General features: G+C 37.9%; 2 protein-coding genes across 2 annotated transcripts in view; one reads left to right on the top strand and one right to left on the bottom strand.

Moving 5' to 3' along the window:
* HSD17B12 (hydroxysteroid 17-beta dehydrogenase 12) overlaps positions 1-20,010 on the bottom strand; it is a 161,905-nt gene that overhangs the window by 120,535 nt on the left and 21,360 nt on the right. The window lies entirely within an intron of this gene.
* On the top strand, positions 1,136-7,238 carry LOC306638512 (uncharacterized protein; the record flags this gene model as incomplete). Its single annotated transcript, XM_079101752.1, has 3 exons — positions 1,136-1,205; positions 1,645-1,724; positions 6,721-7,238. The coding sequence occupies 3 exons, from the start codon at positions 1,136-1,138 to the stop codon at positions 7,078-7,080; spliced, it is 510 nt and encodes a 169-aa protein (XP_078957878.1). The 3' UTR covers positions 7,081-7,238.

Raw genomic sequence — 20,010 nt, forward strand, 5'->3', positions numbered from 1 at the left:
AGGAACATGCTTGCGGATCAGCTTAGGAAACAATCTGAAATATGGCAGAACTCTGGACCCAGTCACGTCTAACAGCAAAACTCAATCAGTTGTGGCAATCAGGGGCACCTGTGCTTACAGGCGCCGTCTCAGGCCCCACTCATGCCCTCCAAGTCTCCTTTCTTGCTTTGTTCAGGCTTTAGAGTCTACCTAGTGCACTCTTTTAGCATCACTTTCACTCTCCTAGTCCCTCTGGAACACGGAGTGGGTGGGATGCCCTCTCTCCAGTTGCTTATTATTGGCCTCAGGACAACAGTGGCCCAATGTATTTAACTGCCTAACCACTCACCCGTAAAATAGGAATGGTGGTAGTACTTAAAGATTAGGTACAGATATCAGATCCTTAGAACCACTCCTGACACAGTAAACACCGTGTGTGTGTCGGCTGCTATGCTTTATCAACAAGGCTTGATAAACAAGCACCATTTATTAAATCATTGTTCAGTTTTTGTTTATTATATAAAGTGAAAATAACAACATGCAGACATTTTTAAATTTAGAAACCTTATACAAAAATCTTTTATTCATGGCTCCTGACTACTAGATGACTAACGTGGCACATCGACAAAAGCCCATTTGGAAATGGCTCTTCTATTCTTTCTCACATCCTACCCTCCACTGGGTTTTCTCTTGCCTGGCCTTCGTGTAGTAAACTCTCATTTCCTTACAGCCTAACATCAACGGGCCTTCCTGCACAAAGCTTTCCAGGATGCCCTCCTTCTAACAGTAATGACTTACGTTTTTATGTTGTTGCTTCTTCCCCTTTCTTTTTTTTTAGTTAGAATATAAGGCTGTTGAAGATAGGTATAGTTACATTTTATTAATGGATGAATCACCTGTGCCTAAAATAGTACCTGGCACATTATCAATTAAAAATGTTGGATGATGATATTCATCCTGGCCTACCCCAGAATTCTTTATTGAATAAATAAATAAATCTGTTCAAGCCTCATAGGTGTTCTGTACTTACAGCTAAAAATATTTCTATGGTAGGGACCAAGCAGTATATTCACAGAATATTTGTTATTATCTCTGCCATAAATACTAGTTATTATAAATTAACTAGAATTTATCAGGTGCTTACTATGTTCTAAGCATGATGCTTGGAGTTTTTAGTACATTGCTAAGTGAACGTCATCTTCTTAACCCTTATGATAACTTCAGAGGTACATACCAATTTTATAGATGAAGAAGCTGGAACTCAGAAAAGCTAAACAACTTGCCATCGTACACAACACTGCAAGAAATCAACTAACACAAATGGTAAATGCAATGTTCTGGCTCCAGTGCCTACACCCTGACCTGGAACGCTAACATGCCATGTACGTGAAATATCCATAAGTAAGTCTCTTCTCTGTAAAATAACAATTACCTCTACACATCAAAAATCCTATTTCCCAAGCCACAATATCCACCAAAGCAATTAATGTTATTAGGCCCTTAAGCAGTTATTCTGTTAATATTTGCTACACAAATAGACAAGTAAACACCAATCCTGTTTTGGAAATTCTGAGCTTTCATAAAAATGAGACATGAATACACATTGTTAAAAAATTCATTTATCATATTTAAAAGTATGTGCCCCTTTCTTTTTCTTGATTGCAGGATGTCACAAGCACCTGGAATCAAAAATGCATGTTAAAATTCTCACCCACAAGGGACGGTACGAGGAGGTGGGGCCTTTGGTAAGTATTCAATTTGTGAGGACAGAGCTTTCATGAATGAATTAGTGCTCTTTCAGAGACCAGAGGGGGCTCATTTGCCTCTTCCCCCATATGAGCAAGGTACCACCTATAAACAAGGAGACAGGTCATTGCCACATACAGAATCTGCCAGCACCTTGGTCCTGGATTTTACAGTCTTCAGAACTGTGAGAAATAAAATTCTGTATTAATAAGCCACCCAATCTATAGTATTTTGTTATACAGCAGCCCAAGTAGGATAAAACAGTTTTCTAACCAATTACATGGTGAACTATGTTCTATGTATTTACAGCTAACCCTATACAGTTTAGATATGAGGCATCCCAAAAGGCGCCTGTGTTAATGCAGGAATATTCTGGGGTGAAATGATTAGATTATGAGCACTGTAACCTAGTTAGTCCATCCTATTTAAATGAACTGACAGTGGTAAATGTAGGCAAGTGGGCGTGGCTGAGGAGGGGGGTCCCTGGGAGCACACCCTGTAAGGGCACTGTCCCTGTGCCCCCTCTTCTCTCTCTGCTTCCTGGCTGTGAAGAGTGGAGCAGTGCTCTTCCACCACACCCTTCCCCCATGATTTGCTGCCTCATCTTAGGCCCAGAGCAATGGAGTTAGCCATCTATGGATTGAGACCTCCGAAACCATGAGCCCAAAATAAACTTTTCCTCCCGTAAGTTGTTTCTGTCAGGTATTTTGGTCACAGCGATGAAAAGCTGACTAACTGTAACAATGGATTTATTTTCAACCCAAGCCAGTAGGCTTTCTGCCATATATGGTAACCCCTAGGCCCTTTAGGCAGCTATTTTCCGCAAAATAAGGTCAACCCCTTGTTGTATGAGACAAATAAATGAACACAAATACGTATACACACATAAAACAACACATTAAGAGAAGGCAGTCAGAATCCAAATGGACCCATGAAGAGTGCCTCCCAGGTATGTATTCTCTTTTCCCAGCCTTCAGCTCAGTGATCTACAGCAGCTTCCCATATTAGACAATAAGCCAGAGATGCGTAAGCAGCTGCACTGAGATGAATGAACTGTGTGGTGCTGCAAATCTGTGAATTGAAGAATCTAATGCATGAATTGAAAAAAAAAAAAAAAAAAAAAAAAAATTCTTTTCCACCAAACAGTTGTTGTTCAAACAAATCAAAGGAAAAAGAGGTGTTGGAGGGAAAATGAGACAAAGAACAAAATCTGGTCTATGTGACACATTTATAAAACTGACGGTCTGTCAGCAAGATACTGATGAATATTTTTGCAGGATAAAAATGGCAACCCAGGTCTAAAAATAAACCACTGTGCTGCAGACCTGTCTGGTTCAGCTGCACCACTAGAATACAAACACCCTCCCTCACCAGTGCATTTCGACTCAAGGGTTCACAAAGAAGGAAAAACTGAACATTTTGTTAGAAAGAGAAGATATTTTACCTGGTTTTAAAACAGTTACGTTACCTATGTAACATATATTGAATTCAATATGTTTCATTTTCTTAAAAAAATTTCATTTTCTTAAAAAAGGTAAAGTAAATGGTAACAGCAATAAACCATTAATTTGTCTTTTATAAAAGATTACTGCCTCCCAAAAACCTTATAATAAAATGGAGTGGTATTATCACCAATGAGATAATATCCTAAAATAGGAATTTAAAAATAAAATTATGTTATTTCTAAGCCATGCTGACTTGAATGGCAGATCTAGTCAAATGCTATCTCCAAAATAACTCTGGAGATAGGACCAAAAAAAAAAAAAAAAACAAAAAAACCCTATTTCATTTTGCACCCAAACTTACAATAAAAAACTGCCAGCTAAAATGCAAATGTGGCTAGGGTTGTGGCTCAGTGGTAGAGCACTTGCCTAACGTGTGAGGCACTGGATTCGATGCTCAGCACCACATAAAAATAAATAAAGGTGCATCAACTGAAAAATATTTTTAAAAAAATACAATACTTAAAAAAAATAAAATAAAATGCAAATGTGAATTAACTGTCCTTCACAAGCAGCTTTTTAACTCATCAAATCTATTCACCTTACTCAATCTTGTAGTTACAATTCTGGCCCGAGCTAACTGGTGATTTGCAACTCGAAGAGTTACAAACCTGTGGAATGCTATCATTGAACACTGAGACTGCTATTCAAGACAGGGACTTGCTATGTTGCCCAGGATGGTCTTGAACTCATGTGCTCAAGTAAACCTTGGGCTCAGTCTCCCAAGTATCTGGGACCATGCCCACACATCACCATTTTTAACAGTAAAGATAAATTAACTCTCTGAAACAATAAAAACATGAATAATAAATTTCACTTGATCCTTTATGGCCATACCCACTTGAATAAATAGAAAAAAAGAAACAGACCATTTCAGGGTCCAACAAAGTTGTCACAACAGTTCAACAAACCCCTCCTAAGTTCTGACGCTGTTCACTTGGGCTACTCATTTCACAGTAGACAGCTATACAATATAAACATATCCTCCAACATACATCCACATACTTCCACCACTGCAGCTAGTGCCTCAATCAAAATGGCAATATTAATGGGGAAATATCAAAAGTCATAAGATAAAAACAATTTGTCAGAAGTTTTTATATCATCAATCTTATTTTTGTAGTGGGTTTCACAAACTTAATGATCAAGATAAAACTCTTACTTCCCATATAAACCTTGTTCCTCTATCTAAACTCCCTATGGGACAACCTATTTAGTTGCTCTTGCCAAATGCCTCCAAGATGGCTTTGATTCCTCTCTATCCCATATTTAATCCATCCAACAAGACCGGTCTACTCTAGCTCCCAAACACATACCTTATATGACTACTTGTCATCCCCTAAAGTGCTCCGCCTAATTCAAGGCACCATCATTCATATCTCCCCTTGATGACTGCAAGGCTCCATAACGCCCATCCTGTGCCCATGCTTGGGCACTAGTCTATTCACAACACAGCAGACAGTTATCTCGGTATAAAGTAGACAACATCCCATCACTACCCTCTTGACTTCCCATTATTCAGGATAAAATCCAAAATTCTTTCCATTTTCTACAGAATCTTTCACAACTTAACCAGGCCCACCTTTTATCTTCTACTACAGTAACTCCCCCTCACCTTCTCTACCTATTCATATTCCAGTTGAAAGTCTTGCCTTTCCTAAAACACACCTAATCATGTTCCATCTGTGGGTCTTTTTATTTGCTTTTCCCTTCACCTGAACACTTATCCTAGAGCTTCACGTGACTCACTGCTTCTCATCACTCAATGTCATGTCTTCCCAGAGGCCTCCCTGACCACCCTGTCTTATAAATCTCAGATTCTTGCTTTATCCCATCGCCACCTGATTGTTATTGAGTTGATTACTGTCCATCTTTTCCTACTTGAACATAAGCTGTCTTACTCATCACTATATCCACTTAAAAAGTTAAAGCATAAACTAATCATCTACAGCAACAAAGAATGCAAACTTAAATATCTGTAGAAGACAGATAATGAAAATGAATAAAGGCAATTTCCAGCTAATATAGTAATGCAGGCCCAATACAACAATAGCTTACTAAATTTCAAAAAAGGACTAATAAACAACCTTATAGATGTAATCTTCCCATTATTTGTTGAAAACATTGTTTTAAAAAAACAAAAACCAAAAAATCTGTACAAGTCAAATAAACCATATCTGTAAGCCTGATATACACATGAGAGCCACCATTTATTAACTTCTTGCCTACAGTAAGTTTCCTAAATGTACACTTATTTAGTGGAAAAGATTATTCCTAAGATGACCATAACAAACCATCTCATTCTACACGCCTTTTGGAATGTGAATTTGCCACTCCTCCCACCAGAAGACAGAATCTACTCTCTATCCCTTGAATATGTGACCTGCTTTGACCAACTTGCTTTAGTCTTCTGGCCTAGGTCTCAGGAGGGCTTGCAGTCATGTAAGGAATTCCAGCCAAAACTACTGAATGAGAGCGAGACAAGTGGAAGAGATTTGACACTCATGAGGAAGGTCATCTTAGATACACTGGTCCCTGTCAAACTTCCATGAGCAGCCACAGACTCCAGACAAGTAAGGTCATAAAATATCTGGAATCCTCCTGCCCCAGCAAAGTCATCTTAGCTGACCCCACAGGTACAGAGGTGAGACATTCTTGAGCCTAGCCCAAATTTTTGACATACAGAAATATAATGAAATGACTGTTATTTTAAGCAACTACATTTTGGAGTGGCTTATTTCTCAGCAACAGAGAATTGAGACAGAAACCAATATCTAACAGTGAGGTGTTGAAAACTACCACCTAAAACACGTAACATTAGATTTTGGGACCTGGTGCCCAGCAGAAGCTGGAAAGTGGCAAGTACTATGTCCGTAAAGGCCAGAAGAGAACACTGCTATTAGAGCAGGAGAGAGGACAAGTCATATGGTATATAAGGGCAAAATGTTTAGAAAGACTGTTATTACAATAATATTTACCTACTACTACCTAATTTAATAATTACATAAGAGAATACTTGCCTAACTTGTGGAACTGACTAAAGACATCTCCAAGTAGATCTAAAGTGCCAACTGGCTTCTTTTAATGCATAAAATAAGAGAGAAATTAATGAAGGACTGACTTGTTTAACTTTATAGAAGAATTCAGAGGACGTACAGAGGGCTGAGGACAGTCTCTCCAACTGGCAAAAAGATTCTCAAGTTAGGAAATTGCCTCTGAGTAAATATCTAAGTAAGAGTTTGTTCATCAGTCTTTTGCTGAAACCTTGAAAGGATTTAATGTATTGCCTAGTAGAACCTTCTCATCTATACAAAGGAACTTCTAAGAATCTTAAAGATCTGCCTTTCAATAGTCTAACAGAACCAAAGCAAAGAGAGCTCTATACTGGGAAAAAAATTATGGATGTGGCTTTAGGGACATGGAATTAATCCCCAATAAAATTTATAGAAAATTCAAAGTTTTAAAGAAAATGTAGTACTAAAAGAACCACTAGAGGAGGTTCTGGGTGACTTTGAGCGTCCACACAGGTTGGGTGCAGAAGCTGCTTGGTCTTGGGTCAGGCAGAGCTGTTTTTATCGCTTTTGGGGCCGGAGCCCTCGGTTGCAAACTCCGCCAGATCATCGGTCAGGCCAAGAAGCACCCAAGCTTGATTCCCCTCTTCGTATTTACTGGAGCAGGAGGTACTGGAGCAGCACTGTTTGTGATGCGTCTGGCATTGTTCAATCCAGATGTCAGTTGGGACAGGAAGAATAACCCAGAACCCTGGAACAAACTGGGTCCCAATGATCAATACAAGTTCTACTCAGTGAATGTGGATTACAGCAAACTGAAGAAAGAAGGTCCAGACTTCTAACTGAAATGTTTCAAAATAAAGCTGCTTAGAATGAAGGTCTTTAAAAAGTCATCCGCACAATTTTCAACTTAACCAAGAAATACTTCTCCTTTAAATGCATGAAATCATATTGATTTATTAGAGTTTATTACAGTTATGAATAAATCTCTGAAACTTGATGTGTCACTATTTAATGTAGAAAATTTTAGAACTTTATTGAGTATAAGAAACTATTAAAATTTAAAGAATTTCTTGAATATATTCGTATATAATTGAAACTGCTTTAATAAAGGTTTCATTTTGCAAAATAAATAAATAAATAAATAAAAATAAAATAAAAGAACCACTAGCTTGGATTAAATAATTTTAAATAAATTCAAAGTAATTTTTAAAAATAGTAAAGTCTTTGTGAGTACTTAACTTTAAAGGTAGGAAGCAGGTTAAAAAGGCTACTCAGCTGCAAACAGAAACCATTCCTGTGAAAAAGAAAAGGAGAAAACCAAGAGCCCAAAAGATAGAGCTAAGAGTCTCTGAAAACAATATAAAAAGAGAATTCCCAAGGAGCAGAACTGGGCACTAATCAAAGTACATTCTTGATATATGGAGTAAGAGAACTAGTGATACATACCCAGTGGACTTCAAAACTGCTATGGACCAGTGAGGACTGTTCTTCCTGGGATTTTTTTGAGTGGGAATGTCTATTGCAATTTTCTTGTCCCTGTCTTACCACTGTATGCTGGATGGGGAGAATGGAGAGGTAGGAGTAGGCAATTTGTAGTTCACAAGTCTCTACATCCTAAGAAGCAGTATCAAGGCAACTGTGCCTTATAAATCTCATGTGTATCTATACTTGAGTTAAATGATAAGATTCTGGACTCCGTACATGCCTGTAATCCCAGTGACTCAGGAGGCTAAGAGGCAGGAGGATCACAAGTTCAAAGCCAGCTTGGGAAACTTAGTAAGACCCTGCCTCAAAATTTTAAAAAAGTCTGGAATGCAGCTCAGTGGTAGACTGTTTTCTTAAAACGCATGAAGACCTAGGTTCAATCCCTAGTACCACACACACGCACACACAAAAGATACGGGACTCCAAGTTGATGCCATAATCAGATAAGACTTATAGGGAAGCATTAAGTATATTTTGCATGTGGCGATGGGAACTGTTATGCTCAGAGGGCAGACTATAGTAGACCATTTTCAAAGATGGCTACTATACTACCTTCTTTCTTCTTCTTTTTTTTTTTTTTTTTTTTCTAGTGCTGAGGATTGAACCCAGGTCCTGTACTTGTGAAGCAAGCACTCTACCAACTGAGCTATATCCCCAGCCCCTACCTTCTATCTTCCACCACCGTGCTCTGCAATTTGTCCTTCTCCTGTCAAAAGGTGGGATCTTTTCCCTTCCCCTTAAATCTGGGTTGGTCGTGTGATCTGCTCTGACCATCAGAATATAACACACACAGTGGGGTGGAGGGAGGGAGAAAATATAGCTTCCAGAGCCTTAAAATACCTCACAACTTTTGTTTTCACCTTCCTGAAACAAACTCAGTGCCAGGTAAGGAAGCTCAGCCTAATCCAGTGAATGAGGCCACATGCAGAAGAATGGAGGTGCACCAATTAACGCGTCCAGGTCCCAGACTTGGATATGAAGCAATTTTTAATCTGATAGCTCGAGTGGAGCTGCCCTAGCCAGTTCTACACAGGATAGAGTAAAGTTATCTCCACTGATATCTGCGCAAATTCCTGATCCACAAAATCATGAACAATACTGTGGCTGGTTGCTTTTTTAAGCACCGTGTTTCAGGATCACTTGTTATATAGCAATAGGCAACTGAGATACTGGGGAAAGGTCAATCTGAATAATGGAAAAGTCTGAATTCTTGAATTTAAAAAAGTACATTTTTAATAACTTTTAATCTTTCACAGTGACTTTAAGGATAATAACCTAGGACTGAATCCCTCATTTATCAAATAGAGCTCTTAATGTATGCCAGGTAAGTTCTGGGCTCTAGGAAAACACCAGTGGATTAAAGACCTCATGGAGTTTATATTCTCATGAGGGGAACAAGGATAGGCCTCTACTGATCTGCTTTAATAAACAGGAAGATCTCTAATTACACACCAATATTGTGAGCTAGTGTTTGCCAACTAACTAACTAAATCTGGTTCTACCTTTCTCCTTGAAATTGTTACTTGGATGTTTTATCACTGTACCAGGAGCTATTTTTAGCTTGGCCTTTCTTCAGACTGAGCTAAAAGAAAAACAAGGTCAAGATGATATAAGACCACTAGTAAATTTGGTGCAACTGAATGTTCAGTTATCTTCTACATACTAAATTCATTCTCTGATCTAGAACATTAACACTTTCACACCTTTGTTTCTCTCCTGGAGTGTCCTTCCCCTGCCTTTACCTGGGGAACTCCTCACTCCCTCACGTCTCACAGCTGTGCCAGGTGCATACATACAGCACATGACTGAGTATTCCCAATTCTAAGTTCTTGTTTCCTTGCTTAATTGTCTCTACTAGATAGTTAGTTCCACCAGGGAAGGAACCATTCTTCCATTCCTAACACAAACTTACATGTGATTTTAAGTGATCAGCAAATGTTTGTGGAATAAAAGCCTTAAAACCTTGACTAAAGCATGGTTCCCTCATCAGTAAAATGGGACTGATCATCCAAGGAGAAGACAGAATTGCAACTTGCCAGGAAAATTGAATGTACTGTTTAAATCAAATTCCCATGCAGGTACATGTAAGCTCTGGTTTCTTGTCACTTTTGTTTTGCTTTCATTAGACATTCATTTTGCAGTCACTTGTCAGATCCCGACTATCTATATTTTAACTCAGAAGCACAAAAGAAAACCATCAGGTTTTGAAACACATCCAAAGGGCAAACACAATTTAATTTGTGGGTTTTTAAAAAGTTCCAGGCTTCTAGACCTAAACAGACTTACCAACTTAGTTTGTAAGACATGATTCCTCTGTTTTCCACATAAATGTGATTATTTGGAAACGAAGTGTTCACATGTTCTATTACACAGGCAGGATTATACAAGTCAAAGAACTTGAGGAATATGCATAAGGACCATTGAAGTTGTCATCCTGTCCTTGAAACATCTACTAACTAGCAGAGGGACTTAAATCTATACTGTTCAACACAGTATTCACTAGACACATGTGGCTATTAGTTTGATTTTAAATTCAAATACAATAAAACTAAGCATTCAGTTCCTCAATCACACCAGTCACACTTCAAGTGGCAATAGTTGATGACCAAACTGTAAAACACAGGTACAGAATGTTTCCATCATCACAGAAAGTTCTATTGGACAGCACTGCTTAAATGAATAAAACACAGTTTTCATATCAAATTACTGAAAAGTCTAAAATGGCTCTCTGCCTGCAGTAATGAAAACAGTGTGATATTTCAGAAGAAACAAACAGAGATATTCTGTGGAAATATATCATTTTTTCATAGGCTGATAGAATGCAAGCTTACGTTAAAATTCATTCTTTGAAATGACTAACATTTCAATTAAGGACAGTTCATTTTGTTTAGCAAAGTTTTCTCACTATAACATAGATAACCCGCCTCCCTTGACAGGAGAGCTTGCTCCCACAACCTCCAAAGACCTTTTTCGTAATGTACATCTTCAATATTATCACCTTTGGTATTTAAGGAAGCAATTTTCTAAAAGCCTTCCCAATTTAAAAGTCTGAATATTTTCTTCAAATTAATATATCACACTATAGTTTTGGAGTATTCTATCTGCTAAAATATATGAAACATTATGCTACTGGGACTCCAGTAGATAAATGTTAATTTTATAAAACCTAATTTAAGAGTAAAGTTCCTGAACGGCTTTTTCTAAAGAAGGTATTTCTGCAAATTTCAATTTAAAAGATGACAAACTGATTAAGTACTAAAGTTTATATATCATATCCATAAAATAGGTTCTTTTCTTTTGAAATACTAAGTTTTCAAAAGCAGAACTCAGGTTAGTTTGCAGGAATTCCACAAATTCAATGGAATTTTTAAAGAATTTCAAAGTACAGTGGGCAAAACTACTTACTAGATTTAAAAACAAACAAAAAACAAAACTAAGTATGTTTTTCCTGGGTCCTCTTAAAAGAGCAAAATATGTTTATTTCCATATACTACACATATTTTATTTACATATATGTATTTTTATACATATCATATATGTATAAATATATAATGTTTATTTCCATATACTGGATAAAAGCCAAAGGAAAATTCACTTGAATAAAAATCATCTTTATTAAAAATTTTTAGCAAGTCTTTTGTGCTCGTCAGCACCCTCTAGAGTCAGTTACTACAGTTCAGAATGAACCAGATTTTAAAACACAGAAATTTATTATTTAAAATAAAAATATAGGTAAAGAATTTTTATGTAACTGAAATCTATGACATATACAATCCTCCTCGAACATTTTCAGCCTCCACTGAGTGAGCCAGTTTTCCCCACAAAGGGGCGGAAACAGGCAGTGCCTGCTAACTCACACGCACAGCATTCCACTGTAGAACTCGGTGTCCCCTGACAAAGGCTCCAGTCTCCAGTCAGAGCTGCACGTGGCCCATCTGCAGGTCACCATTAACACGAAGAAGCCCAGTGTTCACCCAAGAGACAATGTGTAGGCCACCCCACAGCATGAAACAGCAGCCCTTTCTCTTTAATAAAGTGGGGAGTGGTAGTTAAGTCCCTACTTCCTGAATGCTTAATATATACAGAGTAGTGGCAAAATGTTTCTTGTTCATGTGCTGAATTAACTTGGGTTTTCTTTGGTCTCTTCCAAAAATTTTAACAATTATGAAGTTATCATGTGAGTTAGGCATAGAGGGCAATTTCAATATCTCCCCACTTTCAACTTCTATTAGAGTTGCCAAATGTTTCATAAATTGAATATGTCACAAGGGAGAGGACAAAAGGTCACAAACACTGCATCAAAGGCATTAAGTCAAAGCAATGCTAATAAATCCACCTTTGAATCATCAACAAACTCAGAGGAGAATTTATGCATAATATCCTTGTTTATGAGGGGTAAAAAGACCCTCTTTCTTTTACGTAGAAAACAGTTATGCAGCTTGGATCTTAGGTGGCTGTGCGACAGCCTCTCCTGTCTGCTGCTTATTACCTGAGCTACTTCACCGCCCTTTGTCTTCTCCACTGGAGGGCACAGTTAGCTAAAAAGAAAATTTGATGAAATCTAATTTGTTCTGCTCTGCGGTTCTAGAAAAAGTATGGGTGAAAAAGAAGGTTAAGGCTGCTACTGGGAAAGACATTTCAGTCATGTTTAGGAATTACATTTATCTCTGCTCTCCTTGAAAGTCATTAATAAAGACGATCATTAATTGGTTAAGACAATTATGCTCCAAACAGCACTATCTACAAAGTATAAATAAAAGATGAGGTGGAAGGCAAAGAAAGATAAAATCCAATGATGGAAATGACCCACTTCAGGCACAGAGTGACCTATAAGAGTACATGCAAACAGAGCTGGCAGTGTAGCTCAGTGGTAGAGCACTTGCTTGACATATGCAAGGTCCTGGGTTCCATCCCTGGTACCACAAAAAATAAGTAAAACAAAAAAGTACATGCAAATAGAAAAATCCCTTTTTTCAACAATAGTACACCAGTACCTCTGTCCTGTTAAGGACTCTCTAGAGTCTCACCCAGGTCTACAGCAATGGCATAAATCATATACTCAGCAAAAATAAGGTTTAGTTTTATTGTTTAAAATAATCATTTTAGAGTTATGCCAATAAAGGACACTATTCAAGAATTCATTCAGAGCTGCCTCTTCTTTACAAACCCAATCAATCCTACGAACATAGTGTAAAATATTTTCAATATGTAAAAAAAAAAATCATTAGTAAAGAGACACATAAATACCACACTTCTAAATAATGTCAATAAATGTAGTTTTCAAAGAAGCTTATAAACAATAGCCTTTTGTTATATTTTAAGTTGCTTTAGAATAAAATTGCCATTAGGTTTCAACTTACCAGTAGTAAGCTTTCTAAGAGCTTTTGTTTGTATTAAAAGTAATGATGTGATAGGACAATTCTCCAGGGATCTGACCCAGGTTATCATGTTTTATTATGTCAGTTGACAAAATATTACAATTTACATTATGAACTGAATGCATCTCCCTGAATTTGCTATGTTGAAGCCTAAACTTTCAATGCGATGGTATTTAAGTGTGAAGTTTTTGGAAGGAAGTTGGACAGGAGCCCTCATGAATAGGAGTAGTGCCCTTATCAGAAGAGGTGAAAACATGTGAGGACACAATGAGAAGACAGCCAACTGCACACCAGGAAACCCTCACCAGACATCAGGAGCCTTGATCTTGGACTTCCCAGCCTTCAAAACTGTGAGAAATAAATTTGTGTTGTTATAGCCATCCAGTCTGAGGTATTCCGTTATAGTAGCCTGATCTAAGATAATTTAGTTTTTTTTTGTTGTTGTTACAGATAGTTCAATTTAATTTTTATAAAGTAACTTTTATAGAGTAGAGCAAAATAACTTTCAATGGTAGTAAGTCTTCAAAAAGGCCATCTAAGCAGTGCATGTGTATGTGTGTATTCTTTAAGTGCCGAGGATTGGTGCAGAGCCTTGGACATGCTAAGGCCACACAAATTATTCATTTTGTCTTAAAAGTGATTCACCAAAGAAACCTAAAAATCCCAGCTTAGATATTCTGCATAATTCAGCCAGAGCCATCCTCTGCAGTTCTAGAAGAAAGGCTTCCATTTACCTGATAACACAACTGATTGCTCTCAAACCTTTCCTTCATTTACTTAACTACTAAGAATAGTAGTAGTCTAAAAAGGCAAGGAGAAAAGTTAGCACAAAGTTCCTCTGTTCTCCTGACACACAAGGAATAACAAAGAGGTCAGTGTGATTGGAGAAGACAAAAGAGATTTCTTTCAGATCTCAGCTCAAATGTCACTGTAATAAGAAAACCTGCCCTAACCTAAAACAGCAGGGATATATCCATCCTCCTCTGTTATTCTCTATCACTTACCTTGCTGTGTTTTTGTTTTTAGTACATGTCACTGGACTCACCAAATATTTGTTTGCTTATTGTCTGTCTTTTCCCATGAAACACAAGATCCATTAGAGCAAAGACTTTGTCCATCTTGTTCACTGCTCTACCCTAAAACACTATAAAGAATCTAACATACCAGGTGGTCAAATACCTGTTGAATCGACTAAATAAAATAATTATAGCAATATGAAGAGAACTCAAGAATAGTTGATGTAACCTCCCTGATGTCATATCCCTGATGTGAGACACCAGTATCAAATAAGGAACAGAAGTGATAATAATAAATGTAACAAAATGTAAAGGAAAAAAAGCACAAGAACTTCAAGATTAAAACTGGTAATAACAGCTACCTATTCTCATACTTGTCTTGAGCCCGTCATTAAAAGAATTAGATTCCTACACTAGTCAGCGATAATATTGTATCTTAAACACAGGACCGGTTGTCTTTAACTCCAAAGAATATTTCACCTATCAATATTTCATCTATAACAATAAGGCAGGAAAAATATGTGCAATACACACACACCTTCATTCCTAAGGCAAAGTTTGAATAAGTGACTGAATCTCTTATCAGAAGGGATACGCCTGTGCACAGAAGCTAGGTTTCCTTGAACCCCCAGACTGTGTGACCACAGTCTTCTGAGACTGAGAGGATGAACTTCTTATTGCCCTACAATCATTTTACACTTGGTCTTTATATTACTGCTGCTCAAGATAAACTTTATTTTCTATTTAAAGCCTTGCTTTTGAAATTCAACATCAGTAAAGCCATATACCCATCAGGGATACAAACTGGAGGCCAGGTCTCGGAGTTCCATGTATCTTTGCTCTAGCTTTTCCATGACTCAAATGGCACATTTCCTCACCATTTCAATTTTTTAAATAAATAAATTTAAATATCTCTGAATCTTTAACCATATAATTGATGATCTTCCAAACTAGGAATATTTAAAATGGGATCTATAACTATTACACTTAATACATGAACAGGAGTAAACAGTGGGATGAGAGTATACCCCGAGAACCACCGATGGCTTTGGAACATAATTAGACAAATATACACGAACGTCAGTAACCTACCCATACATCCACATACCCACCCGATCTTCATGTGGTCACTTCTAGTCCTGATCTCTTTCTAATAGTTGGAACCAACTTTGGGTCACAGGTCCCCAGATTATCAAGTACTTGCTAAACATTAGATAGTTAAAGTAACTTACAGTAGACCATACTAAGAAACTTACTTTAAGTTAAAAACAAGATTCTAGATTTGTTTGGTAATAGTCCTCAAAGAATAATAGCACTAAGCCTATTCCCACACACCTATATTCTTTAGCTTTCTAAACTTTATAAATTGAGGCACTACAATAATTTAATAGTCTGAAGTGGCTAAGAATTCAACAACCAGCATAATGAGGAATGAGATTTCATTATTTAGTGAGGCTTGCATTCATATTCTGTGCCAAAGTCTTCATCCAGTTTTCAAATGAACAACCACAAAGTTCAACCAAATCTAAAATAACTTTAAATCAGTTATAAATTTCACTCAAAACCAGAAAAGTTTCCTCCTCTTCTACTAAATCTTAAGATGCAACAGAAATAATTTTAAGAAAACAGACTCTGTCATCTCAAAGTTAACAGGAAGTGTAAGGCACCTCCAGAGTGGGCGAATTCAGCAGCTCAGCGTTGGCACCACGGTCCCAGGTGTTTTCCACCTTTCCGCCCTGCAATCTGCAGTATTAGTTCTTCCCCCAGTGAGTTCCCTTTGGTCCCCAGGATGTCTGCTGGCATCACATCCGAACATAACATCATCCTTCCTCTTCTTCCTTTTTAGATTCAAAAGACCTCTCTTCCAAGGTCCCCTCTCTCACATCTCATTGACCAAAACCTTGATATGCCCATCACTAAATCAACCATGACCAAAGGGAAAGGGGTCACTAAGATGAGCGTGAACAAAGGGATCACAGATGAGGAAGACTGGGGCCCTGGGATAAAGGAGCCAATCTTCCCTGAAGTACAGTTATCCAGTATCCATAACCCGTACAAATCTGAGACTCTATTAACAAGCATCCCAACTGTATCTGCCATTACTTCCCCAAGTCTTGCACTCATCCTGTACTGACCAAGTGGAAAATCATCTTCCACTCAGATCAGAATTAAATTACATAAAAGAGATTATTCCATACTTTAACACAAACACATACCTACGAAGTCCATTTGGTATTTAGTTAGCAGTAATCTGTATTTATAGAAAATGTTAAAATACTGAACCAACCAATCTATCAACCATCCTAGAGGTGGCAAAACTTCCACTCACAACTAAAGAATATAACTTACATCGCATATGCCTCAAATGTACTGTATTTCTTTTATTATCTCCAGGAATGAACTCCTTCTGTACCCTTTCCTCAAGTCTATTTTGTTGCTTTATTTTAATGGTTTTAGTTGTAGATGGACACAATGTCTTTACTTAATTTTTTATGTGGTGCTAAAGATGGAACCCAGTGCCTCACACGTGCTAGGTAAGTGCTCTATCACTGAGCCACAACCCAGTCCAATTTTGCTGCTTCATTAAAAAAAAAAAAAAAAATGACACCAAATGTAGGTATTGGTTATTAGAGTTAAGCTGGTGATGTCCTGCCCAGCTCCCCTGGGCACACTGCAAAGGCATCTCTTTGCCTAAAAGACTTTCTTAGTTGGCTAAAGCCAGCAACTCCCAAGTGCAGGCAGACTAGACATGCTAATGAATGCTCCCCCTACCAACAGCCCTGCTAGTGACTAGTGGCCACTGGTGTACACTCAAGCTTCTTGGCCCCTCCAGTGAGGTCAATCTGAAATGTGGGTCTTCGCTAGCTCCAGAGTTCTGCAATGAGCTGATCACAATGCTTGACAATGCCCTCTTTGCTGGCCAAATCCCCCTCTATGCGTCACTCCCTGCAGGTGCTTCTTGGGATCCTCTTCCAAATGAACTATGTGCACTTTAATTCCTATCTCATCATGTTTCTAGGAAAACCCAAACTAAGATAGGAACACAAAAGGAGAAAAGCAAATGTTTCCATTTGCAGAAATATTAACATATAATTTGCAAAATAAAATAAGTAATTCACGATTTGTTTTAAGATGTTGATAGACCTTTATTTTTTTCATTTATTTCTATGTGGTGCTAAGAATCCAACCCAGTGCCTCACGCACGCTAGGCAAGTGCTCTACCACTGAGCCACAGCCCCGGCCCAATTCGCAATTTTCAAAGAATCTATTTTGAAGCTAATGTCATTAGGGGATAAAAATGTTACTATAGAGTCCTAATATTTGCTGTATTAAAAAAAAAACCTACAAAGTACATACTGGAAAATACTTCCTCAGGTCAAACATGATACTTTTGCTTTAGAAAAAAGCAGAAAGGTCCTATTATGCCGCCATGTCATAATTTGTAAGAATCTACCTTAAGTAAAGATGAGAATAAAAAACCTTTAGAGAACATGAACGCTCATTTAGCCTGCCATGGGAACAGTGGGGTATTGAGTGAGAAATGACGGGAACTTATAATCATCTCTTCTAATGCTTCTAATATAATAATGGGACAGTTGTGTCAAGCTATGAAAATCTTCCAATTATATCATAGTTAAAATGACACTGCACTAACAATAATTTAATTATATACTTAACCCATTACCACACCTTTTACATATGCTAAAAATAAAGTTGAGGGCTTGAGTATAGCTCAGTGGTACAGTGCTTGCCTAGTATGTATGAGGTTGTAAGGTTCAATCCCCAGTACTGTAAGAAAATAAAATTAAAATTAAAATTTATTAATTTAAAAATTAATTTTTAATTTGTAAGCTGAAGTTTAAGATACTTCTTTAACACTGTGGTTAAATTAGTTTAACTTCTGGTTCAGAAACACAGTTGGAGGGAAAAATCTATTCCCAGTTATAAAAAAAATCTGTTTTAGTTATATTCTAAAATTGATATGAATTAGATAATCACATCAAAAAGAGAATCAGTGGCCTGGGGTTGTGGCTCAGTGGTGGAGTACTTACCTAGCACATGTGAAGCACTGGGTTCAATCCTTAGCAGCACATAAAAATAAATAAAATAAAGGTATTGTGTTCATTAAAAGAAAAAAAAAGCGAGAATCAGGTGTTGATCACAACAAAGTTGCAGATGATCCCAAAATAAATTTGAAGCAATCTGAACCTCACACAATTTGATCGTATCATGGGGTAATTCTATTTCTAGGTTTCTAATTAAAAGTGGAAGTGGGGGAAAGGCCAAAACCTTGTATGTGCATGATGCTTTGTACTTTCTACACTGCTTCCAAAGATTTCTCTTAAGACAGACAAGGTGAGGATTTTTAGACAAATCTGACAGATGAAAAGAATAGAATGGTTGATCAAAGATTCCACAGCTTTAATAAGTGGGACAAGGACTCCAGTCTTGTGATAATCTAGTGCATATTGCACTATATTTCGCTCCAAAAAGAAACAGTAAATTGATTTACCAAATAATAGCATAGAGTGCTACATGGGATACACCCAAAGTGTTTAAAAATAATGCTCTTTCCTAAAATATTACATGTTGAGGCGCCAAACTTCGCTAAAAAGACGATAAACTACAGCATATAATTTAGGTCAATTATAAATGATGATTGAACCAAAGGACTGAGGTATGGAACTTAACACGCTTGGCTCAGTTTGGTGCTCGTCTATGATAAAATTGCATGACATCCACACAGAAACTGTCAGAAATCAACCTCATTATCTTCTTCCCAAAGCCTGCTCCTTTCCTTTGTATTTTGTCAGTGCTTAGAGCCCCAACACTTCACAGTCCTTCTGGACTTTGCTGTCTTTCTTACCCCCAAAACCATAAATTTGTAAGAGCCCATGACCTCCGCCTCCTACCTCTCATCCGGTTCCCTCTTTCAGTCCTTGCCCTGGTTCTCTTTACCTAAGCCACCCCCGGACCCCCACCATACTTGGTTTACCGCCACTAGTTTCCTGGTGATTTCCTCACCCCCAAGGATGCTCCCTCCGCAGGGGTTCTCCAAAATACCAAACTAAATCATCCAAAATATAAATTTGATCATGATATTCTGCAGCTTAAAGTCTATCCAAGACTTCACTGTCCTTAGGACAAACAAACCCCTCGTATGGCCTCCAGGTCCTATAAGGTCCTGTCTATATTTCTCTTATCTTATCTCTTGCTTCTGTCCTAGAACTTTCAGATCCAGCAGTATCCAGTTTCTCCTGTTTCAGAGTTTTCACTCAAGGTGTTCTTTCTGTCTAAAATACTCCCCTGTGCCCAACCCTCCTTACCCACCCATGTCTAATTTGTTGATGCAGTTTAGTTTAGTGGCTAAGAGAGGACATTCAAGAAACAGACTTGTTTAAATCTCAAATGCTCCTCCACTTAGGAGCCATGTGGTGTTGAGAACAGGGTGATATCTGTGCAGCTAGCTGTCTTAATTACCAGGATGCAGGCAGTTGCGACTGCTCCCTCAAAAGCCAATACAGCGCAAACAGGACTGCTGGGCCCCCATGCTTATCGAGGTTGTTAAGAAATATTTGCCTGAGAAATGTGCAGCTGCCTAGAAACCTTATCTATCAAGGACAGGGGGGCCTAACTGCAACTCATCTCCTGCACAGTTCACCCCTTCCCTCCTCCCTTCTTCCTCTAGGGCCGTTCAGTTCTGGTGGGACCCAATGAGAATCAAATAGATTGGCAGGACCCAACCAGAGGAGGACTAATGTTTAGCTGTTCAAATGTTAACCAATTAAAAAGAACACTGTAAAACTGTTTGCCTTTCCTTATAAAAGCCTGCTGAACAAAGGCTCAGGGCCTCTTAGCATCACCGGGTTACCGTGTGCGCAGAGGACCA

Source organism: Sciurus vulgaris (genome assembly GCF_902686455.1).
Source record: "Sciurus vulgaris genome assembly, chromosome: 11".
In the NCBI taxonomy this organism is placed as follows: Eukaryota; Metazoa; Chordata; class Mammalia; order Rodentia; family Sciuridae; genus Sciurus; species Sciurus vulgaris.